This window comes from Gracilinanus agilis, chromosome 4 (genome assembly GCF_016433145.1).
Source record: "Gracilinanus agilis isolate LMUSP501 chromosome 4, AgileGrace, whole genome shotgun sequence".
Classification (NCBI taxonomy): Eukaryota; Metazoa; Chordata; class Mammalia; order Didelphimorphia; family Didelphidae; genus Gracilinanus; species Gracilinanus agilis.
The window spans coordinates 128233171-128260018 of NC_058133.1; the positions used below are offsets into that span (position 1 = coordinate 128233171).

The 26848-nt window shown below is 33.9% G+C and overlaps 1 protein-coding gene across 1 annotated transcript in view; it reads right to left on the reverse strand.

Annotated features, from left to right (window-relative positions):
- Nucleotides 1-26848, reverse strand: part of RAB3GAP2 (RAB3 GTPase activating non-catalytic protein subunit 2) — a 137020-nt gene that overhangs the window by 85790 nt on the left and 24382 nt on the right. Inside the window, exons 2-9 of the mRNA XM_044675879.1 lie at nt 24083-24147; nt 10749-10872; nt 7669-7750; nt 5874-5921; nt 5718-5793; nt 5247-5348; nt 2156-2255; nt 767-865 (exon numbers count right to left, since the gene is read on the reverse strand). Of these exons, the coding sequence (XP_044531814.1) occupies nt 767-865; nt 2156-2255; nt 5247-5348; nt 5718-5793; nt 5874-5921; nt 7669-7750; nt 10749-10872; nt 24083-24147 (696 nt within the window). The remainder of the gene's footprint in view (nt 1-766; nt 866-2155; nt 2256-5246; nt 5349-5717; nt 5794-5873; nt 5922-7668; nt 7751-10748; nt 10873-24082; nt 24148-26848) is intronic.

Consider the following 26848-nt stretch of genomic DNA (forward strand, 5'->3'; position numbering starts at 1 on the left):
AGTTATAATGACTGGTCTCATTGCTGTTCCTTATAGATAACATTCCAGCTCCCATCTCTTAGCCTTTGTCCTGGCTGTCCTTCATGCCTGCATTGCTCTGCCTTCTCACCTTTGCCTCTTAAATTCCCTGACCTCCTTCAAGACTCAGCTTAAATCCTACCTTCCACAGAAAGCCTCACCCTGTATCTTATCTGCTAAAGTCTTCACTTCTGAGATTGTTCTCTACCTCTTCTATGTATGCGTTCTAAGTATACAGTTATTTACATGTTGTCTTCCCCAAGAGAATGGAAATTTCTTATAGGACAGCAAGGTGGCTTAACTGATAAAGAGGCATGGAGATGTAAGGTCTTGGATTCAGATCTGACCTCAGACCCTGCCTAGGCCCTGGGTAAATCACTTATCCTCCACTGTCTAGCCCTTACTACTCTTCTGCCTTGAAAAAGATACTTAGTATCTATACAAAACAAAAGGAAAGAGTTTTAAAAAATAATTTAAGCTTCTTGAGAGCAGGTTCTGTTTTTATCTTTCTGAGTATCCTTAGCACTTAGCCCAGTGTCTACTTACATAGTAAGCACTTAATAAATATTTGTTGACTCTCTGAGTCCCAACTTCCTCATCCAAACAGCGATATTTGTATTACTTGTTTTACTATTATACCCCTTAAAGCACCACATAATGGGCACTAGCATTCTAGTTAGAATGAATGAGAATCAATAGATAAATACAACTAAAGTAATTTTTTTAAAGTTTCCATACGAATGCTTACCAATACTTGCATGATCAATTATGGTGTCAATATCCTGTAGTCCCCATTTCTTATAAGCTAAAGGTGGTGGCTGTATGTTTTCATTACCTGATGCTGTTGCTGTAAAATCAAGAATTACAGACATTAGGAGGTGGTTTTATATTTCCTTTTCAAATTGTTAAAATTCTACTAAAACTTTTTACCATGAAAAACTAAAAAAAAGTCATCCCTCAAATTGTTTTTTTAATTGTCAACTATAGCAAAGAAACAAAAATATAATTGCTATTTGATTATTAGCCTCAATTTAGAATATAAAGATCATTTAAGACAGAATTCAAGTAGTAATGGCAGACCACAAAGGGATTTAATGGATTCAGGAAAAATGCTATAAATAAACTAAAAACTCAAACACAGTTAACTACTGTCAGTTTGGTAAGAACAGATGTTAATAGTTAAAATAAGTGAATGTGATAGAAGCTCTGTTATAAAGAATTCCATCTAAAACACAGTAGAAAGTAAAGAAAGAATAATATCCAATGTTATGGGTTACCAACTTAACTCCTAGTTCACCCCCTCCACTATAAATGCCTCCCCTCTAAAACTGCCTTTCATCTATTCTGACTACATCTTATATATACACAGCTATTTACGATTTGTCTCAAAAAATGCTTGGCACATAGTACTTAATAAATGCTGGTTGATTAACTGTATTAGCTAACTACCACACCAGATCATTGGGCACAGCTAAATTTTCATTCAGTTCCCTCTGTAAAGTTAAGAAGATTTCACAAAGTAAGAGAAAAATAAAACTCGGGTTCAAAAAAACAATGAATAAGGTCAAGAAAATCTACTTATTTTTCCATATCATCAATGCATGATCCACATGCAGAAAAATAACTAGATTTATGGTTAGTGTGATTCATTGAGCAACTGTATTTTTTTCACACCAGAAAAGAGTATAGTTGCACAAAATAAACTACATCTCACATATAACAATCCTAATATTTCAAGTTAGCAAAGGGTATCTACCAATATTAACTAAAAACATGAATAGCAATTTCTTAGAACCTTGCCTAGACAAAATTCCAATTAAACAGCAAATACTTTTGCTTTACTGCTGAAAAAATTCTTTTACTGATTTAAGGTAAACTTCATTATAAGATTTATTATAAAAGATAATTAAAGTCATAGGAGAGAAGGATGTGTTAATTTTACATGTTGAAATCTTTTAGTGAAAAATACTTACATTTCCTGAAATTTAGGGTCCAGAAAAGAAAAAGCAACAACAGCTACTAAAATGTTTTCCCATGCAGAAATCTTTGAAACTGTTTTTTATTAGGGTAAAAATAAGCATGACAAAATTAAAACTATTAACACTGACAAGAGTTAAGTTTCTCATCATAATTTTACCTTTTGCTACCTGATTTCGACAAGCACGAAGGGACTGAAAAAGGCTGAAACCATCAATAGTCACAATTGCAGCTGGATACAAGATGCTCAACTCTTCATTCTTTTCAATGAACAAGGAAAAAATAATTTTCAACACTGACACACCAGCTCTATTTGTTTATTATAGCTAAAGGTCATGAATAACCTAGGAAAACAAACACCATGACTGTAGAATTCATTCTTGCATTTAAGAACAAAAAATACTAGGAAGAGGACATGGAAATAAATGAAAAATTTTCCTGAAGATTTTTGGCCAATGCTTTAACATTTTAGACAAGTATGAGCTTTTGAATTTATGATGAATCATGGCCTTAGATTAGACAGTTTTAAAATCTTTGTTTACATTTATTTTAATCAAAATAGGAAAACTGAAGGCAGTTCACATAAAAGAATCAAAATATTAAGAATTGAAAATGTTTAAGCTAGAGAAAGTTAAATATACTAGTTACAGTAATGTACATAAAGGACTGAAAGTGTAATATAGAAAATCAAACTGCCAAAACAAAAGTTAACTTCTACCAATTTTATTCAATCTGTGGTCTATAGTCACTATTTCATTTCCTTATCATATATTTACTCCAAAATCTATCTGACTTATTACATCACCATTACTAGAGAAATTCTTTCAAAACGATCACTATCAATAATTTCCTTATTAGCAAGTACAATGGATTCTTCTTCATCTTCATTCTCCTGAAGCTTAAATTTTCCTGACTAAAGAGGCATTGGAGTAGATAGCCTCTAAGATCTTTCTAGACCTACATTCTTAATTCTATTATTTTAATATTCTCCTTGTCACTGTAGCACATTTTCTGAATATTCAGCACTACTCCTTTCCATTTTCTATAAATTCTCTCCAATTCAATTCTCCTCCTACTTTTATCTCCATTTATTTCCTTTTTTGCTCCTCTTCCTTAATGGTTGTCCATTCTTATAACTGCTACTATTGAACTCTAAACTTCCAAATCTTTGTTTTGCATTCTCACTTGAACCACAGTCTTCAAATAACATTACCATGTTCAAATGGTGCCATCAACTTTAAATTTAATAATCTAAAACCGAACTATTTTTTTTTCCCTAAAGCAACTCCTTCCAAACTTTTCTGTCTAAAACCAATACTTTACTTCCTAAATCCAGGTATTCACCAAGTTCTATTGATTCTGTATTTAAAATGTCTCTAGTTTTAACTGTAGTATGTAAGTCACATAGAACAGACCACCTTATAGCTCATCTTGTCCCCTTATTTTACAAATGACAAAGCTTGCCCAAGGTCAGTCAATAGTCAGTGGCAGAGCAGCATCTCTCAATTATTCCCCCTACCACTGCTATCATATGAATACAATGTCTATATTTAATCTTTGCCTTCTGTCTTAGAATAAAATAAACACTGTGTATTAGTTCCAAGGCAGAAGAGTGGTGAGTGTTAAACAATGGGGGTTAAGTGACTTGCCCAGGGTCACACAACTAGGAAGTGTCTGAATCCAAATTTGAACCCAGGACCTCCTGTCTCTGGGCCTGGATTTCAATCCACTGAGCCACCAGCTGATCCATGAATACAATTTCTCAACAATTCATACCTGTATTAGTATAACAAAGAATTATTATCCCTGATTCCATTTTCCTTTGCCAATCTATTCTATACAGAGCTTTTAAATTCAATTAATCTTCCATGATATTAATTCCATATCATTCTTCTATTCAGAATTCTTTTAGAAGGATCTCTACTGACTCCTGTATCACATCTAAATTTCTCTACTTAACTTTTAAGAAAAGCCCTTACCTTCTGTCTTAGAATCAATACTAAGTATCAGACCCAAGGCAGAAGAGCAGTAAGAGTTAAGTGATTTGCCTTGGATCAAAGAGCTAGAAGTGTCTATGGTTAGATTTGAACCGGAGAATATCCCATCTCCAAATGTGTCTCAATTCACAGAGCCACTTATCTGTTCCTCTACCTGATTTTCCAAGCTCTCCACAATAATCTGATCCTTTAATCTTATTTCCCACTTCTGCGTATGTATTTATGAATTTGTTTGGGTCTGACATCACACATACACACCTTTCTACTCTAGACAAAATTGTCCTTCATCTTCTCAAAGACATAATATGATCCTTGTCTTCCTTGATCTTGCTTCCCTTAACTAAATAACCTCCCCTCTTTCTTTCCAAAATTTTTTTAGAATCTAATACTTATAGTCCCATACCACATAACCTAACAATTATTAACATACTATTTTATACCATTGGCTAACTTTCATATACACAATCTTCTCTCTGCAACTGTTGCAATCACCTGAATAGTAAGACTGTAGTCTTCTACTCCCTTTGAATCTACCAAAGCACTTTAACACAAGGATGAACAGACATGTAAAGTGCTTAATCAAATCAAATCAAAACAGTAATGTTATTGTTGATGATTTATCTTTAGACAGAGAACTGAATTTGACATAATAAGGTCTTTTCTATTCTACAACTCTGGATATTTGGTATAAAAATGTTTATTTTGTGTATTTCATCTTCCAAAAATATTATAAATATCTATTACAACTAATTGTATATCTTGATATATCAACAATCACTTTATAAATCAGATATAACAGCATTGAAATAACATGGGATTAATTATATTATTAGAAATTTCTTTATCTTTTCTAAAGATAATTTTATTTGACAACTATTGTCACAAAAGACAAATTAAGAGAAAAAAATTATGTAAAGGTATGTAATACCATAATTACACTCCATATTTAAAGCTTCTTTTTCCCTTGGGAAATTTTTTTTTAATTGTTAAATGTTACAAACAGTAAGAAGTTGAAGTCTTGTAAAAATTATACTCTAAAACAGAATATGTAACATTCCATTAAACAAAGGGAAGCAAGCCTGAAATTTTCTGCATTTAATTGAAAAGATATTATAGCCCTAGTCTGAAACAGCTTTGTCAACTGTCAAAAATTCCTAGATATTGTCTCCACAAAGGAATAAGAAATTAATTGCTCCAGAATAATGCAATTAGGTTTTTTGTTGTTGTTTTTGATTGTTTTTTTTATATGCTGACCTGCTCTGTAACTCCAGGATGTCTTGGGATTTCATAAGTCCTACATTTTAACTGTAGCACAGGGTCTTCATTCAAAAGTTGTGCAAGCAACAATACACCATTCTAGAAGAAAATCATAATGGGATATATATATGCATATATAAAATTATGTATATACATTTCATCTTAAAAATAATCTATGCTTATAAAGAGCATTTATGAGAACAAATATTTCTATAGTATCACTTCCCTACATAATTTCACAGACCCTAGTTATTTCCCTCTTTCTCTTCCCATGCCCTACCCTCTCCCACCTGCCCCCTTTCCCTTAAAGAATTAGAGCAACTATGCAAAAATTCCTCATCTTTGTCCTTTGCTTCACCACTGTCGCCTATGCTTTCTTGTTACCAGCTAACATAAAAAAAACTTAAGATAATCAACTTCATAGATTCTCTAGGTAAAATAAAGTAATGATGTTAACAAATAACTAACCTCAGTGTAGAATCGAACATAACCAGAAGTAAAGCCCACCACAATGCAAGTCCAGTCAGGACGGCCAGTGGAACTCCTGTTGAAACCAAAATGCCACAAAAATTAAATACCCTATAAAATAAATGAAAGAAAAATATATTTTTTGCTTGCTCTTACCTCTTTTGACTTGCCAATGGAATACACAAGGCACTACTTACACATTCCCTAAAAATAAAATTATATTTTGTGAAAAATTAAGATTTAATTTGTTTTATTGTTTCAAGTAAATAACATTGTTTTAAGTAAACAATTCATGGTAGTATTAGTAAGAGTAATGATGGTAGCTAGTATTTATCCAGCACGATAAGGTTTGCAAAATGCTTTATGTAATTTGATAAAGGATTAAAAAGAGGGACAGGGATGCTGAGGACCAGTCATGTACATAGGTCTCAAGTAATATGAATAAGGAATCCCATGAAGTGATGACATGTATTTGAATTCACACTATTCAAATTTATAATTATGTGAAATATGACAATTGGTTCCAGACCAAAGGAAAGATATAGTGTGAATTTAAATAATGCAACCACTTCCTAGAATCCACTTTTTGCACTAATTGAGACTCACTACCTTGTTTTTTCTGTATATGGTCCAATCCTACAGACATTATTAGTCTTTAGAAAAGCAAGAAATATCCCAACCATGTTGCTTAAACCTATTAGGTTCTCTTATTATCCTACAACTATAAAGCAAGTATACTAATTCCCAAAGGAAACTAGCCTCATTTTCCAATAAGCTGAGGTTCTATCAGGTAACCAGAGGTGATACATTATCAAATTCCAAAAGGCATCTACTCACTCTTCTCCTTCATCCAATCCCATCCTAACTACTTCAATAAATCCATACTCATTACTAAATCACATAAACATCATAAACTTCTTTCCTGCCACTACTAGTACTAGAATAAAAAAAATTCCAAAGACTCAATGAAACAATGTACCTTATTTTGGGGAAAGATTAAATGTCTTTATTTATAGTATATGGTTTAAATGATTTGAAAACAAATGTGCATTTCCTATGATAAATGAACTCAAGTCTATATAACTACACATTAATTTCTAAGAAGAAGCTTTGAAGCATAGCAATTTTAATTAATATCAAGTTTCCTGCCCTCCTATGCTAGTTGCAGTAATAAGAGCACTGGACCTGAAGGCAGAAAGAACTGAGTTCAAATATTCTGAGACACTAGTTGTTTGATCCTGTGTAAGTCACTTAACTACTTGCCTCAGTTTTCTCAACTGTAAAAAGGGGTCCTTAATAAAACCTACCTTCCAGGATTTTTCTGAGGATTAAGAGTTAATATTTGTAGAGTACTTAGCCCAATGTCTAGCAAATAGTAGACATTTTTAAAATGCTTGATTCCTTCTTTCTTTCCTTCCTCTTCCTTCCTTCCTTCTTTCAATCCTTTCCTTATTCCTTCTCTTCTTATTCCTTTCCTTTCTTCCTTCCTCTCTCTTCCCTTTCCTTCCATGCTAGAGTTCAATTCAGAATTTTTCACTAGGCAGGGGAAATCTATTTTATTAAATAACTGCTACAAGTCAAATCCTTAAAGATTTTAGAAATAAATGACATTTTTCTTCAGGTATTGATAGGCTAGAGAGTATAAATGACTTCCTGAATTCTTGTAAGAATATTAGATTGTAGAAAGAATTTTGCATGATTACCTCAAAACTTTCAAGTCTGTTCCAAAAGAGACCAAATTTTCTTCTTTGTTACAAGTAATTTTCTAAAGAGGCAATGTTAATAAATAATAACATTTCTAGGAAAGTTATACTTTTATGTCAGTTTCAAGGAAGTTTTGTAGTTGGATATAAATACTTTTTGACCTTTACTACATTTTTTGCAGGTCAAACCAACAGTCTCAGATCTATAACAAATTTGATTATAAAAGAGATTGTTACTTGTTACCTACCCTTCTTCAACATTTAGAGAACCACTCCAACCAACAGCATATTGCATTTCTTCCTTTCCTTTATCACTATATTTCCATTTTGCTGAAAAAAAATTAAGATATCAGTTAACATATGAATTTACAAAACTTCAAGTACATTAAAAATTTTCAATAAAAAATTTGCTTGCTCTTCAAAATAGTTTTACAAATAATGCATTGTTATTTTGGAACATCTTAAATAGGATATTCTTTCTAACCTACTACTTGTATTTACTAAAATTTCAGAAGAAAAGTTTTCAGTATGTAGATAAGAGACATGCTACTTTTAATTTTTAATGCTGAGTACTGACAGGTTTTGGTTATATTTATTCATTGGAAACATTTGTCCTGACAATACATTGTAAAATTTAGCAGTTTTTTAGCTCTACCTCCTCCTATAAGTTTAGTCAATGAACAAATATTTGTTGAACATTTATGCCAGCGGTCCTAGTGGTAATATAAAGTAACACGATGGGGACAGTTAGCTGGTTTGGTGGGTTGAGAGCCAGGCCCAGAGATGGGAGGTCCTAGGTTCAAATCTGGCCTCTGACACATCCTAGCTGTGTGATCCTGGGCAAGTCACTTCACCCCTACTGCCTAGCCCTTACCACTCTTTTACCTTGGAACCAATACACAGTATTGATTCTAAAACAGAGAGTAAGGGTTTAAAAAAAAGTAATATGAGGCATAATTCCTGTCTTTAAGGAGTTGAAATATAGTTCAGGATTAAAATATATACTTCAAAGTATAAATTAAAAACTAAAAACACAAAGCAGCACAAGTTATATGCCAAATGCATGGAACAGATTAACTTCTAGTAGAGTTCAGAAGAAAATGAGGTCATTCTGCTAGGATAGTCAAGTTTCATGGAGAAAAGTATGAGTAATACAAAAGGCCAGTTTTTGGTATCCTAGAAAGGAAAATAAGTAATAGTCGAGAGCATGACTAGGCCATCTAATTTAGAATTTAAGATTAATCTGACAAGACCCAGAATAGGAAAGAATTAGTAAAGATTAGAAAGCTGGGTAGCAAGAGAAGTCAAAGAAGAAAAGATAAAGTTAAAAGTATACAGAAGTACAATGTCAAGATTCTGGTTTATTTAACAAAAATCAATCCCATACTTATCAATAAGCAAGTCGCCATGCCAGATAAAAGGATACAAAGAAGAGGGCAACAATTCAAATCTTAAGAAATTTTATTTAGTACTACCTAACTATTGGTGTATCTCATCTGTCCTGGATCCTCTCCTTTGCTTTCTCTATAGTTATTCAATGACCTCATCAGCTTCCATGGGATTTATGCTTATCTTTATGTAGACAATTTCCAGATCAATAATTCAATCAAAAAAAGCATTTATATTAGCCACTTACTATGTGTAAGGCAAAGTACTAAGCACAGGAGATACAAAGAAAGACAAAATATCCCCTGCCCTCAAGAAGCTTACATTCTGATGGAGAACAACAGGTATATGCAATCATCTATGTATCCAGTCCAAGGTATCTTTTGATGTCCAGTCCCACTCTACTGCCTATTAGACATTTCAAATTGGATATCTCAAAGAAACCTTAAACTCAGTATGTTCAAAAAGAAATCATTATCTTCTCCCAAACCACCTCTGTTCTAAATTTCTCCTGAGTGCATCAATATCCTTCTGATCATCAGATTCATAATCTTAGTGTCATCCTCAACTTCTCATTTTTACTCATCCCAAGTATTTGATAAACTGCCAGATCTTGTCATTCCTATCTTCATAACTTTCCTTTCTATCTCTTTTTCATAGCCACAAACTTATCAGTTCAGGTCTACATTACTCTTACCAGAACTTTGGTAATTATCTCCCAATTGGTATCTCCCTATCTCAAATCTTTTCCCTCTCCAGTGTATCCTATAGTCAGTTGTCCAAGTGATTTTTCTAAAGCACATGTCTGACTATGTCAAACACATACTCAATAAAGTCCAGTGACTCCCAGTTATCTGTATAATATAATGCAAATTGCTCTGTTTGGCATTTAAAAAGTGTGGTATACTTAGCATTCACAACCTGGCTCTAATCTACCTTTCTAGCCTTATTTATACATTACTCCTTTTATGCACACTATATTCCAGTCAAAGTAGCTTTCTTTCTGTTCCTCACTGATAAGGGAATCTTCTATTTCCATGTCTTTTCATTGGCTGTCAATTACTATAATTAAAAATAATAATAGCTAGTAAACATAAATAATATTTACATAGAGTATTAAGGTTTGCAAAGCTCTTTACATATATTATCTTATTTGATCCTCACACATATCCACAGAGGTAGATGCTATCATTAAGTGTTATTTGGAATTTTGGGGGTTCCATTGAGAGGTATTTGGAGCTCATTTGAGTTTTTAAATATTTAATTATTACAATTATCACTTTTAACAGATGAGGACACTAAAGCTGACAGAGGTTAAGGCCAGAGTCACAGTGTTCAAAGCCAAGTGCCTTCTACATGAAGCCTCACTTGCTCTCTCTACCTTCTAGTGAATTCTATGCAAAATTACCTTCTTTTTTGTATATTCTTCTATAGGAAAATGTTGCCTCCCTTAATAGAATGTAAGCTCCCTGTCGCCTCTTTTCAGCTGTTTTATAATTTGCCTTGAAACTATTTTGACTATTAAAACTTGTCATTTCTACACCGGAACATCCTTGAAGATAAAGATTATTTTATTTTTATCTCTTATCCTCAGAGTTTAGAATAGTATTTTGCACATGATAGTTAATTTTAATGTATATCTTCCAAATTCATGTTAGAATTTCAAACCCTAATCATAAATTGAAAACCTTTGCCTAAAACAAATAATTCTTTTAACATAATATGATTTAAATTAAGGCTAAAAAGATTCTCCACTACATTTTAGAGAACAAGTCTCATCAATATCTAGATTTTGAATGACACAGCTAAGCAATACCATACCTCAACTGAAATAAACTGTATTAGATCACAGCATTCAAAACACATTCCATAACTCAAGCCAATAGTGAAAACTTCATTTGTAGAGCTAAAGAGATTCCAAGAAATTAAAGAGTATACTTACGCACTAGAAACACAGCTTTTTGTTCCCGAGCAATCACCATGAGATCGTTAGTTGGAGATAAAGATAAAACACAATCTTGAAGCCAGTATGATTTTTGACTCTTACAAGTCGTCTCTTCTTCTTCCTATAGAGGGGGAGGAAAAAACCAAAACCAAAAACAAAACTGTGGTTTTTTGCATGTGTCCCCAACAGTGATAGCCTTAAATAGGTCTTCACCCAGAGTCCCATATTCCAAGCTTCATTATCCCTCTGCCCATTTACCTATGTCCTTTTCTCTAGGCCTTATTCTTGACTTTCCAAAATAACAATTAGCAAAGCTACTTAAATAGTCAATTGATCAACATGCATTTATTAAACACTCACTATGTGCCAACACCATATTAAGCAGAAAGGATAAAAGGAAAAGCAAAGCCAGTCCCTGCCTTCAGCTGAAGCTCCCATTCAGGAAGACATGTAAATAAATCAACTAATCATTTAATAAGAGTGTAAGACTTTATTAAGTGCTAATTACTTGTCAGGTACTGTCCTATTTCTAGGAATTCAAAGAATGACAAAAAACATCTCTGCTCTCAAGAAGTTCACATTTTAATATTTATACAGGAAATATACAATGCAAATAGAAGGCAATGACAGAAGGGAGGTACCAGAAAGGAATGGAGTTAGAAGAACATATATATATATATATATGTATGTATGTATGTATGTAATTATAACCATCTATGTGTATAGTTTAGCTAGAGTTGATGAGTATATCATAATAATAAAGCAGAATGAGCAAGTAGAAAGTTAAGGTATATAAGGGAATATCAATACAGAGGATGAAGGCATGAGTTAGAGTGGATAAACTCAGATAATCACTGAACTCAGTGAGAAAGGTTAGAGAATATATGAGTGAAAATACATGTATCACTGGCAAGAGTGGTAGGGATGCAGTGTCAATATGGGGCAGTAAGGTGACATTGTGAGAAGATGGAAAGGAATGAAGAAGTTAAAAGAATTAAGATGAAAGAAAAGTTTTTAAATTATAAAGTAGGTGTTCCATAGAGCATAGCAAAGAGGTATAGACAGGTGTGAAGCGTGATGCTGGAGGGATAGAGTTGATAAGGATAGGAATAAGGGACCTGGCAATTGAAATTTGGAGAATGGGGTTTGTACAACAGCAGATAGGCATTAGGAAGCAAGCACTGGAATGAAGAGATTATGAGGAGGTGTGAATGTTGTTTGCTAACCATTGAGGAAAGAGTCTAGGTAGGGCAACAGTGGTGGTTGCAAAAAAAGTCAGTCAAGGATATATAAGTAGACTGTTCAAGGTCCCTTTTCAAGGTTCAAATGGTAGATTCACTTTTCAGCAAGCAGGAACAGGTAGAAGTTTGGTCTGAAGGACTTCTATCAAGAGGCAGGAAGTAGAATTAAAAGGTGGGTCAGCTAAAGAAGTGGGGAAGGAGAGCTGGGGGTGTTCTGATGGGAAATGGCCTCTAAAAAATTACAGAAATTCTGAGGTAAAGACAGAGATCTGGACAATAAAAGATGGGCCCTCAGACAAATATGGAAACTAGAAGGCAGATTGCTGTATTGATTTCTGGGACAAGATGGGCACCACCTTTGAGTGACAAGACCAGCAGTTGAACACCTCGGATGTACCCACATGCTATGAGCCCGGGCAAAAGCCCATTGGAGCCAACCCTATAAATACCCACCAGGTACAGCACAAGTTGGCTCAGTCTGGAGCAGAACTTGGGAGGTGGGAGGTCAAGGGAGGGTAGGCCTGTACCTGTAACCCAACTTGCCTTACTGAGAGACCTAGAGAGCAATTACCATCAGTGTCAATAGAGCTGAGAGAGAACAGTGATACTGTCATCAAAGATCATCAATTCCCTAATCTTTGACTTGGCTCCAGCCAAGTCAGGCCAGAGTTAGTGTGAGGGTGAAGAACCTCCAGTCTCTACCTGACCTAGCAATCTCCACAGCTTGATCATAACTAGATTATTAGCAATAAGGTTCCCAAATCCCTGTTCCTAACTCCATTTAACTAAACTTAAATATAGTGTTTTGTTATCAAGTACCTTTCCTGAGTGGTCAATATATCTAAGCCATTGGGAAGGGGAGTCAATTATGCAGTCAGATCTTCACTGTTATTCAAACAGCGCATCAATAGCCCTTATCAATAACTATTCCAACCCCAGGCTGAGGAACTAGAGAGGTTAACTACACATATAACTTCTCAGTGGTTCCCTGTCTGGGCAACTGTTATAAGGAATAGCTGACAGGCTCGTATAGCAAGCCTGTCAGGAAAGGAGAGAGGCATAGCCTTTTGCCAGCAGCACCTGCACAGAGGCTATGGATGAGAGTGTGCTCTCTCTCCCCAAAATCCAATCCAATACAGCCTCTAGCCTCAATTACTATCCCTCCAACTTTTTTATAACAAGATCCATGCAGAGTAAATGAAAGTTAATCTCAAAAGGAGGTACTAGCAGCTGAGTAGACCAAGAAAGACCTTCTGTGGAAGGTGGAATATGAGCTGGGTCTTGAAGTAAATTAGATAGTGAGGTGAGAAGGGAGAGCATTTCAGGCATAAGGGACAGTCAGTGCAACAGTTTGGTGATAGATATGGAATGACTTATATAAGGAACAAAAAACAGGCCAATGTTGCCAGAATGGGTGGAAGGGAGTAAAGTATAAAGTCTTAGACAAGTCTAAAGATAAGAAATGTAAGAAGGGAATAAGTTAAATGACAAACAAAAGACCTTACCCTTGATCCTAAAGGAAATAGGGAAGCATTGGAGTTTTAGAGGTCAGGCCTAAACTTTAGAAACTGAATAGAAGAAATTGGAGTGTAGAGAGAGAAGAAAGATCAATGAGAAGACTATTTCTCAGGCAACTAATGTTAAGGGCTAATTCAAGGATAGTGGTTGTGTGAAGGGAGAGAAGCATGTGTGTGTGTACAGATATATACCTATATACATACATATACACATATACAACATATATATTTGGTTTATTATATACACACACATACATGAGACAGTGTAAAAGTTTTCTTTCTACAACAAACTCTAGAGATGGATGTGATATATGGAGTGAGAATTATCAGCACTACTAGCTTGTTGCCTTAACCTTGCCATATTTATATTTTAATAGTAAAGTCCTTTAATTCAAAGGGCATTTCAGACCATGAGACTGGTTGATTGCAGAGATATTCTGAAGATAAAGACTTCAAGAGTCCCTCAATTCATTCTATTTAGGTGGCAATCTAATTCAGCTGTACAAAGGGCAAATTCTGTTTCTAGACCTTGAAGAGGACTCATGCTAGGTGTGACAGCTAGAATAGGCAGAAAGTCCCCAACCACACTCCCCCTCCCTTCTCTCCTTTCTTCTTTTAGGTCATGTTTGTGTTCAAAACCCATAGAAATCCCTGACTGTATGTTATCATGTAATCCATGGAAACTCTTGTGTATGTATTAGGTAACTTATGGAAACCTACCCCTTGCCAATTTTACCCTGCAACTTGACTAGAGGTGTGTATAAAGCTAATTGGGTTTAAGAGGTTTTCACAAGTACGGAAAAGGGCAGCTGGATGGCTCAGTGGATTGAGAGCCAGGGCTAGAGATGGGAGATCCTGGGTTCAAATCTGACCTGGGACACTTCCTAGCTGTGTGACCCTGGGCAAGTCACTTAACCCTCACTGCCTAGCCCCTGGAGCCAATACTATATATTGGCACCAAGGCGGAAGATAAGGGTTTAAGAAAAAAAATGTACCAGGCCCTGTGCAAAGAGCTAGGGTTACAAAGACACAAGTACAGAAGAGGGTCAGGATTGGATTTAGGGAAGTGATCAAGAGCATGGAGAAGGAGAAGACTGGTTGTTAGATTGTGAGCCCCTCCAATGCACGAGGAAAATCTTCCTCTTGAAACTATACTTAAACACCTGCCTTAAGCTCAGCAGGTGCCTCCCAACAGTTACATCTTTGTTGCAGACACCCTCTGCCAGGAAGAGTAATAAATTGGCTTGCTGCTTTGTGATCTCAGTCATTTTTTTTTCATTTTGAATCAGTGGGCTCACATCCCACACAACCTTCAAGTAGAATCCAGTCTATCCTCCACCACCAAAATGATTTTCCTAACTTGCATGTCTGATCATGCCATTTTCCAACTTTAAAAAAAAAAAGGCATGTCATGGCTACTATTATCTTTACAATAAAATATAAACACCTCTGTTTAGCTTTTAAAGTCCTTCATACATGGTTTCAATCTATCTTCCCAGTCTCACTGAACATCACTCCTCTTTCTTTACTCTGGAATCCAGCCAAACTGGCTTTCTCTCCATTCCATCTTGTTTATCTATGTTTTGGCAGTAACTATCCTCAATGCCTGGAATGTCCTCTCACTCCTCACCTCCCTCTTAATAGGACCTTCTTTTTCTTCAAACATAGCTCAAAAGTACAACCCTTCTACATGAAGCCTTTTTTAAAATTTTTTTTATTTTTTAGAAAAAATTTCCATGGTTACATGATTACCTCCCCCCATAGCCAACACACATTTCCACTGGTTTTAACATGGGTCATCTATCAAGAACTATTTCCATATTATTGATAGTTGCATTGGTGTGGTCGTTTCAAGTCTATATCCCCAATCATGTACCCATCAACCCATGTGTTCAAGCAGTTGTTTTTCTTCTGTGTTTCCTCTCCTGTAGTTCTTCCTCTGAATGAGGGTAGTGTTCTTTTCCATAGATCCCTCAGAACTGTCCTTGGTCATTGCATTGCTGCTAGTACAGAAGTCCATTACATTCTATTTTACCACATTGTATCAGTCTCTGTGTACAATGTTCTTTTGGCTCTGCTCCTTTCACTCTGCATCAATTCTTGGAGGTTTTTCCAGCTTACTACATGAAGCCTTTTAAAATCTCTTCAACTATTAATGTCTTTTTTTCCCACCTTGTATTTATTATCTTCATACTTTTTTCCTTATCTATTTATGATATCTCACATTAGAACACAAACTCCTTGAGAGGAAGATTGCTTCATTCTTTGAATTTATATTTCTAGTGCCTGACACATAGTAGGCACTTAACAAATATTTGTTGATTCAACCAGTCAAGGAATTTTTATTGCATCTTCTGTGTGTAGTTGATTTATTGGGTGACTAAGTCACTTGCCCAAGATCCTAAAAGTATCATCAGTAGACATCAGTGATGAAACTGGAAACCACGTTTTCTGATTTCAAATTTGGTATTTTGTATATCCTTATTATAATACATAACACTATAAAGTAAAAACCAGACACAATATTTGTTAATTACTAGTTAAATTCTTCAGCGTAACACATTTGATTATTTAGGTGCCCTATTATGCATTCTTCATATAGGTTCAAAAAGAGTTATAGTGCAATAGGCTAATTTCAAAACTAATGAAGCTGGTTATTAGTGATCTCCTGCTGTTACTCAGTATAATGATTTATGTGGAAAATATTTATGAGCTCAATTATGAGTGAATCTTTTAATGAAATGAAGTAGCATGCATTAAGAACTTACCCTGTGCAAAACACTTAGCTACATTGGGTATACAAACAGAAAGGACAATTAGCTAAATCATTGAATCTGAGGTAGGTCAAAATCAAAGACACATTTAAAAGAAGAAAGACTACCACAACCTTACCTGAAAATTAATTTGATCCAAAACTTGATGTCAAGTTAGCACCAAGCTCTACCACAACCTCAAAATATATTTAACATGCCAGTAGTAAAAGTCCCATCGATTAATAGAGCAAATGAACGTTTCATTTGCTGAATAGCATCCAAAATACTTGAGGACATCTTTGATGTCTTTGCTAAAATGCATGTACCGAGAAATAAATTCGGAATCACAGACTACATTTTTATTTCACAAAAATGGGGGGAAAGTGTCTGGCACACAATAGATATGTTTAAGAAATGCTTGCTAAATGATTTACCAGAGAACAAATTTGCTGACGAGTCCAGGTAAGAAAAATCCTACACAGTATTGGTTCTAAGATGAAAGGTAAAGTTTAAAAAAAAAAAAGAAAAGAAAAGAGAAGAAAAACAGTTCTTCTGTGTGTCATGTTGATGAAAGGATTAAAAAAAATTAAAAGGCAATATTAAAATGATAACAAATTTAGGCCTAAAATTAAATTAGATTTTAAAATTCCTTAAAGTACTTGTGTGTAGAACAATATTTTAGGAGAGTTTAGTCACTGGATTTAGGGAACTTAGAGTCTAATAAGGAGATATACCTCATGCAAACATTAACTAAAACAAAATAATACATACTTATTAAAGATACAAAATTAAAGTTCTACATGAGATCAATGAGAAAAAGATAGCTAAAAATGGAGATAATAAGGAAGGCTTCATAGAACTGAGTTGGGCTTTAACTCTTCTCCTCTGATGTTTAATTATAGTATGAGAGTGTCTTTGAGTTCTAGAAGATTAGGTAAGCCAGAGGAGCATAAAAGTCTATCAGGTTCTATAAACATGGAAAACCTACAAGTATAGACTAAACATCTCTGGTCCAAAGATGAGCCAAATGTCTGGAGAGGTTTATCACCAGACTGGCCACAAGGTGATTAATATTTCTGGTCAAATTTTAGAGGCATTATTATCTCAGTGGAGAGAGGACACACAAAGACATATATTCCTTAAGTCTTGAGGCATTTAACAGGCAAAGAAAGCAAAAGAGGACAAGCCAAGATTAAGAAATAATGGCATAGTGTTAAAAAATTACAAAGTGTGGTAAGGAAGAATAGTCTGCTTTCACTGTAGCATGGAGTATGTGGCAAGAAAGAGCATGAGATAAAATTGAAAAACAGAGTGGTTGCAGATTGTGCAAAGTCTTAAATGCCAGAAAAAAATTTAACTGGACTCAGTTTTTCCTATAGGAAATATATCCCCTATAAATCAGTCTCAGAGCCTGAAATTCGCTTTGGATTCAGAATCACTGAAGATTTTTGAAGAGAAGAATGGTATGACCTGACCTATACCTGAGGAAAATTAGTTTGGCAGTATTACGAATGCACTGGTATTTTTTAAGCTCTCCAAAATCAATAAAAATGCAGATTTAACAAAAAAAAGTAAATCCTCTACTAAAGTCATTATCTGTTTATGGTGAAATAAAGATGACCCTGAGTTCACAAAACTATGATAAAAGAAGGTAAGCTTTGGGTAGTCCTCCCAAAATACAAAGGCTTGTTAAGTTCAACCTCGCAATGGACTCTATGTCTGTAATCATAAGGTCAGCATTGACAAGTTCAAAGATTTTCATCACAAAATTGGACAGAGGATGGTAATTTTTTTTAGTTTAAGTATCTCTTGAAGACTGTCCATCAAGTCACAGATGGATTGTAATCTGAATGGAAGTACTTATACCTATGAAGTCATAGCTTTTTGAAGAGTATTAATAGTAGCAGGTTAACATTTATATAATGCTTTCATATCTGTAATATCATTTGATCCCCACAACAATCCTAAAAGAGTTACCATTATTATCCTTACTTTAGAGATAAATGACTTATCAAGAGAGAGGGTAAGTGACTTATCCAATGTCAAAAAACTAATTATCTGGGGCATGATATTATAAACATGTTATACTCAGGTTCCTGAATTTATTATGCCACCTAGCTGAAGTATTAAAGTAATATATGACAAATAACATATCATATGTCAGCTATGAAGCTTTATGATGTTTTTAATACACCTGCATAAATATTTCCTAAAACATGGGTCAGGTCCTAAAAGGTGACAAAATCAGGATTCGGGTTCTCTCTTAATTCAATTTTATGGTAGCCTCCAGCTGTGTTTATGTGGCTTCCTGAGCACTTAGAGGGCCAAAAAGCTATCACCCATGTGGAGTCAATGCTCTTCAGAATCACTGGATACCAGAAAATTACACAAGTCACCACACTTTTTTTGCCATGATGAATAGATCATTTCCATATGAAGACATCTGGGACTATGACCATGAAAACTAAGTGCTTCTGTATTTTTGTTATGCATCCTTTCTATGTTAGGTTTAAGTAAATTTCCTTTTGTTATATGTTCAATGACCAATGAATGTCTCATTTCATCCCAACATCAAACCTAAACTTATAGGATTCTGGCACCAAATCTACTTACCGTCAATCTCTGACTACACCAATATGAGAAGATCAAATAAGGCCAAAAAAGGTATGCATAAAATTCCTTTGGAGTCAAAGCCAGAATTCAAGGATACTCTATCCACTCTATCTCAACTCTACATGTCCTTCATTTTATCATGTGACTAAAGAGGTCCAACCTAACCAAGATATATCAAATGCTAGCTACAAAATACAGAAAAAGCTAAGGAGGCAAAAAATCCATTTCTACAAAAATACTGATAGCAGCTCTTTCTGTGGCAACAAAGAACTGGAAGTTATGGGGGATGCCCATCAAATGGGGAATGTGGACAAGTTGTGATAACTGTGATAGAATAGTATTGTGCTATAAGAAATGATGAAATGGACAACTACAGAAAAACCTAGATTGACATATACAAGCTGATGCAAAATGAAGTGAACAGAATTATAATACTACATACAGTAACAGAAATATTGTAAGAATGATCAGCTCTGAAAGATTTAGTTAGATTCTGATCAAGACAATGATCTAAGTCAATTCCAAAGGACCCATGATAAAAAATGCTATCTACCTCCAAAGAGAGAAGTGATGAACTCTTCGTATATATTGAAACATGTTTTCTTTCACTTTCTTTTTCTATTTTTTTCTTTCACAACATGGTTAATAGGGAAATGTTTTACAATGATTTCTTATATTTAAAAAAGGGAGTTAGATGAAAGTGTCTGTCAGGGTTACTGGGTAGATGGTCTTTAGGAAAACAGATAAAAACTGCACAAGATAAAAAAGCCAGAAGAGCCACAATCTCCATCAGAGGAGGTAGTAGCCATTAAGGAGATTAGATACCTAACAAAACATCATATAACACTCCTAAACCCCGTCCCCCTGCCCTCCCCAACAACTTAGATAAATAACTGGGTGAAATACTCATCATTCAGTACCCTAGGTTTGGGCTTTAATTTTTTTTTGCTTTTTTAAAAAAATGATTATTTTTTTCTAATTACATGTAAAAACAATTTTTAACATTTATTTTTGTAAAATTTTGAGTTCCAAATTCTTTTCCTCCCATTCTTCCTCCATCAATGACATGGCAAGCAACTTAATATAGGTTATATATGTGCAATCATGCAAAACATGTTTCCATATTCATTCACTTCCCCACACACACACGAAAAATATAGTGAAAAAAAGAGTATGCTTCAATCTGTGTTTGGACTTTATCATTTCTTTCTCTGGAGGTGGATAGCATTTCCCACCATTCCCACCATGAGTCATTTAGAATTGTCTTTGATCATTGTACTGCTGAGAACAGGGAAGTCATTCGGAGTTGATCATCATGATACTGCTGCTACTGTGTACAATGTTGTTCTGGTTCTGCTTACTTCACTTTATTTTCAGTTCATGTAAATTTTCCCAAGTTTTTCTAAAAGCATTCTGCTCATCATTTTTTATTGCATGATAATATTCCATTATAATCACATACCACATAAATTTAGCTCCTATGATAACAGTTAAGGGGGAAATTCTAAATATAAATCTGTGTGATTCATGGTTCTAGAATATCTTTTTTTTTTTAATCAAAAATATGCCCTCAAATCAAACATTATGGTATAGCTTTAGTCTGGATAAAGGAAATTATCTCAAATTCACTAAATCTACCATGTGATCTTTTATTATTTCTATGGATTTTTAAGTCCAGTATCTCATGTACTTCTATTATTTGAGAGTTCAGCAGATGGAATATTGTAATAATTTAAAAAATTGTCAGCTGCTTCAGGCAGACATATAGGGGATGGTAAATTATCACTTTAAGGCAGTTAATTTTTTTAAGTTAAAATTTTAAAATAACATTTTAATTTTAATAGAATAATAGATAACTAATAATGTAGTCTAGTTTTTGAAAACTTTGAGCAATTGTCACTTTAGTATAGAAGCACATATTAATCACCTACAATTTATATTGTAGATCACATCATTCTCATTTCTATGCTATAGTAATACTAATACATTCCAATATAATAAAGAGATTATTAGTGCATCTACTGTCTAATTATAGAAATAAAAATATCAATACCATTTTTGAAAGAAAAAAAAGATTTTGTAAATATTTTACCAATTAGAAAAAGAAAAAGTGCAGATAATGCAAATAACTAAATTGTTCCTTACTCTGTTTCTGTTAGAAAACATAAAGAGATGGTTTAGGCCAGTAGCATCAAATTCAAGTGGGGGCCATTAAACAAATCCTTCATAAGGATTGGGCATACTGATTTAGAAAACTTCATATTAAAATATTTTTATGTAGTTAGTTAAATATTTTCCAATTTACATTTTAAGCTGGTTTAGTCCCTCCTAGAGTCTTAGGGAGGGGAATATAGAGGAAGAGAGGTATTTGACATATCTAGGAAATAGAAGAAAAAAAGAGTCTATTTCTTAAATGGCAAGCTTAAATTCCCAACTGAAATATCATCTCTAAGTTCTTTCAAAATTGTAAAACTGCTCTAAAAACAAAGACAAGAACTCTTCCTGATGTTTAATCAATTATACTTTATCCAAATATGCTAAAATATGTAATGATCTAAAAAGGGATTTCATCTACTATTTTGCTGCATATACACCAGAGGAAATCATGAAATTGCTTTCTAGATCCAATACAAATTCATGGTATCTAACCAATCTCAAACGGACAATTTCTTACCAAGGAAGGTTGCAAGAAAATGAAAGAAAAGAACGAGGTTTAGGGAACACCTATGTTCAGGAGACAAGACAATAGCAACTGAAAAGGAATAGTCAAACAGGTAGGAGGAAAACCAGGAGAGAGCCAGAAGACAAGTATCAAATGCTGAAAAAATGTCAAAAATGAGGAAGACTAAGAAACCCCCCTCTTTCTATTTCTGTATTCTTCTTAATGTTCTTCTCTCTCATCTTTTCCCTTCCTCCAATTATAGCGTAGTTTTCCTCTTTATTAAGGCTAACCATTTCATTTCATCCCTTCCATTACTCTTAGACCCTTAGATCCAATATTGCTCTTTCATGAATTTTTGCACTCTCCTTCACTGAGTTCTTAAGTCTTTACTATCCTTTCAAAATCAAAACAAAACAAATGAAAAACAGCTGCCTTTGAACCTCTCATTCCCTCAAAATATTACCCTGGCCTCCCCTTCACAGTCAAACCACTAAAAAGTATAATTTATACCCTGTGCTTCCACTTCTCATTGTTTAATCCTTATCTCATTAAAATTTGGCTTCCATTCCCCCCATGGTATAGAAATAATTCTCTCATCATTTTTTTTATCAATTTATCACTCAATCAAATGATTTCCCTCCCCCATTCTCAGCTGTCCTGACTAGCATCCAACATTGAGGACCAACCCTTCTTTCTTAAGGTTGCTTCTGAAGTTCCCTTTCCTGCTGAGGCCCTTTAAAACCTCATAGAGTGAAAAACTATACTCACTTCAGTATTTTACTGCATACTTCTAATACCATAAGGAGGTACTTTACACATACAGTTCATATTATAGCAATTGGACTAAGTCTGCAACATATGCAAATTCAAGAAATCCTCTCCTCCTAATACAGGGCTTTAAAATACTTCTCATTAAATGCACACTATATGATGGTAACAAATATAGCTTTTCCCTCAATTCTTCTTTTAAATATCCCTCTGACCTTTCACTGACATGCAATGTCTCATTTCAGATATTTATTGAAATATGTATAGTCTTTAAGAGGCCAGCTCCAAATACAAGCTCAGATACTCTTCATAACTTTCCTATTGGACTTGTTTATTGTTGCCTCAGTCAGATAACAAAGACAAGATGAACTAAAAAGAAGTGTGATTTTTTTATTCATTATGATTTTTTTATTTTTATTAATACTTCATGGTCTTTTCCTGACATGCTTTCCTTCTCCCACTGAACACTCTTTTATAACACAATAAGAGTTAAACAAAACATCAGCCAATCAAGACAGAAACTTGGAAGGAGCATTTATTAAGCATCAGTGCCAAGCACTTTGCTAAGCACTTTTCTAACATTATTTTATTTGATCCTTACCACAACCTTGGAAGGAAGGTGCTATAACTGAGGCAAACAGAGGTGAAATGACTTACCCAGGGTCAGACAGCTGAGTATCTAAGGTTGGATTTGAATTTAAGACCTTGACTCTAGCCACACCACTCTAGTTACTGTATCACTTAGGAACATTATACATCCCTGTCTCTCTACCAAGAAGTCTGAAGTACTTCATAAAATTTTCTCCAATACCAAAATTAGTTATCATATTTAATCTGAGTTCAGCTGCCTTTTAGTGTTATTTTCATTCATATTAGTTTATATTGTTTTAATTCTGTTTTCTTTATTCTGCATTATTATATAAGAAGTCTTTCTATATTTTTACAATTTATTTATTTGTTAAAGTTCCCTTCCTCCCCTCCTACACTAGGGAAGGTATCATTTGACAAAGATATAGATATAAATATATATAAAAATATGCCTTATTTGTTTCTATTTATCATTTTTTTCCTCTGGAATAGACAAGTTACTCTTCAAACAATGTTTCTGTTGCTATATAGTGTTCTCTTGGCTCTGCTTATTTTGCTCTTCATAATTTCATGTAGGTCATTTCATGGTTTTTTTTAATTAACTAGCTCATCATTTCTTAGAGCATAGCTATATTCCATTACACCACAACTTGTTTAGCCATTCCCTAATTGATAGGAAATATCCTCAATTTCCAGTTCTTTGCCTCCACAAAGAAAGCTACTATAAATATTTTAGAACATATAAGTTATTTCCTTTTTTCCCCTGATCACCTTGGGAAACGAACCCAAGAGTGTTATTGCTGGTGTCAAAGGGTCAAAATTACACAGCTTAAAATTATTTGGGCATAATTCCAAATTACTCTCCAAAATGGCTGGATCAGTTCACAGTACTAACAACAGTATATTGACATCCCCCCTTTTCACCATCCCCTCTAATATTTGTCATTTTGCCCTTTTATTATTTTAGCCATCTACTCTTTGAATTCATAATTTCTTATAATTCTTTCATTATATTCATAAATTTAGGCATTTTTCTAAGTCTGTATGTTACAGAATAATCTGATTTGCACTCTGAAACTTTAAAGTGCCATTTCAGATACAATTATCAATACCACCATTGGACAATTGCCCAATGTCTACAAATTCAAATATACTAACAGACAACAAAGACATGTGAATGTAGACTTACAGGTTCTTGTATTTCTGCTTCTTCCCATGCTCCCCAACCATCATCTTCCCAGTTTGTTGATTTACCTATTAACAAAAGAAGAAGCCTTTAAATGAAATGCATTAATTAAATAAGTATTTTTTTCCTTAAAGGCTCAGAACATTAAGAGACAAAGATAAAATCTGAATCTAAAAAAATTTTAATGATTTTTTTTGAATGCATGGAACCAAACCCTTTAGAAAACTGCCAAAAGGGCAGAATTTATGTTAATAATCCTGTGCCAGGCTTTTACTGTATGTAATATTTTTCAGTCACAGGACTAATTTTATGTTCATATCCACTTAACAATAAGCATAAAATAACAGGAATCTATTCTTCTTTGGCATTTAATTATATCTAAGTGATATTCTGACAACATTGTTACAAAGGTAACAATAAAAATCTAAATTAGTGAACCAACTTTTTACTTGACAAAAGATATTAGGTAACTTGAATTGAAAATCTGAACATTTTTACAAGTGATGACCTGAAAGAAATAGCTTTCTTCCACTGAGACTCAATAGGAATTATACTTCAGATTTAGAAACACACCAGGTCTTACTACTTATTCTCAGAGAATCTGTATAATTTAAATTAAATGTTCAACACAAACAAATGTAACTGAAAAAGAAATCATGATGGTCAAATTGCCAAGTTTAGGGGCAGCACTATATTGTTTATCTTTTTACTTCCAAAGTAGTTGTTTTTTACCATTCAAATAACAGTAAATTAACTAAGATGTGAATAAAATGATAGACTGCTCATGAGCAAGTCAAGGCAATACAATAAAAATGAAAATACCAGCTAAATTAATTTACTTATTCAGTGCTATACCACTCAAACTCCCAAAAGAGTACTGTGTAGACCTACAAAAAACTCCCAAAATTTATATGAAATAAAAAAGATAAAAATCTAAAAAAGACATCATTTTTAAAAGCGAGAAGGAAGAGGGCTGATCTACCAATATCGAACTTCAATCTTTACTACAAGACAGAAATACTCAAAAAAAGGTACTGTTTTTTTAAAAATTGAGATTTTAATACATTACAATAGATCAGGAGTTATGCAACATATAGGATCAAATCAACTTAACCTAATATTCAACAACCCAAAGTACCCAAGTACTTGGAGAAACACTACAAAACTGGGAAAACTGAACAAGCAAGTCTGGCAGAAATTAGGTTTAGATCAATACCTCAGAACATAAACTAACATAATCTGCAAATGGATATACAACTTGGATATCAAAGATCATTTCACAAACAAATTACAAGAACAAAGGAATAAATACAGGTTAGATGTGTGGCTAAGGGAAGGGTTCATGATCAAACATAAGACAGAAAATATCACAGAAGAGTAATGGACAGCTATAGTTTCATAATATAAGTTTTTGCACAAACAAAACCAATATAGTTAAAGATTAGAAGGGGAAAAGCTAATTAGGAAAAGTCTTCACAATTTTCTGTTAAAGATTATTTCCAAGTTTTATAAGGAATTTATTTAAATTTGTAAGAATAAGAGCATTCCCCAAGTGGTAAGTAACCAAATGATGTGAACAGGCAATGTTCCAAGGAAGGAATTGAAAGTATCAACAGGTCTATGAAGAAAAAAACATTAAAAAAACTAGGCAATTCAGATTCTACTTCATGACCATCAGATTGGTATAGATGACCAAAAAAAAAAAAAAAAAAAAAAGGAAAGCGACAAATGTTGGCTAGGTTTTGGAAAAACAGGCACATTAATGCATTTTTAGTGGAAGCACTGAACTGTTCCAAACCATTTTGGGAAGCAATTTGAAACTATGCCTCCAAAGTTATTAAATTGTGCAATATTCTTTAATCCAGTGATGCCCTTACAAGATCTATATCCAAAGGAGATCAAAGAAAGAAGAAAATGAGCCATAAATACAATCAAGCAATCAATCAGTAAACATTTCTTAAACATTTACTATGTTCCAGGAAGGCTATGTGCTAAGCACTGAGGATACAAAAAACAAAAGAGAGTCCTTGTTCTTAAGGAGCTTACAATTTAATGGAGGAAAGCTGAGGGGGAGAAACAATATGTAAATAAATATAAAAAGCAAAATATATACAGGATAAATAGGAAATAATTAACAGAGAGAAGGCACTGGAATTAAAAAGGGTTTTGGAAGGTTTTTTTTTGTAGAAAATGGGATTATATGTGGGACCTAAAGGAAGTCAGGGAGATCAGTAGTTGGAATTGAGGCAAGGAGGACTGCCAGAGAAAATGCCCAGATCCAAGAGATGAAGCTTCTTTTTTGTAGAACAGTCAGGAAGCCAATGTTACTGGATCAAAGAGTACGTTTTAGGGAGCTGGGTGTTAAAAAAGACTAGAAAGGTAGAAGAGGGTCTAAATTATGAAGGGCTTTGAATGTTAAACAGAGGTATTTGCTTCTGGACATAATGGTGGCTTTCTTTAAAAATCAAAATATCTATCTATCTATCTATCTATCTATCTATCTATCTATCTATCTATCTATCTATCTATCTATCTATTTAAACTGGTACTCATTTAAAAATAGAATGCAATCATTGCAATAGATCAGGAGTTACATAATACAGCAGATCAAATCAACCTAATAACTTAGTTTTCCTAAGCTTCTTTACTAAAGTTTATTGAATATGGCGGTGGCACAATTGGACCTACGTTTAGAAAAATTACTTTAGTGGTTGAACAGAGGATGAATTGGATTTAGTGGCTGAATTGAAGTACAGAGAGACTGGAGGG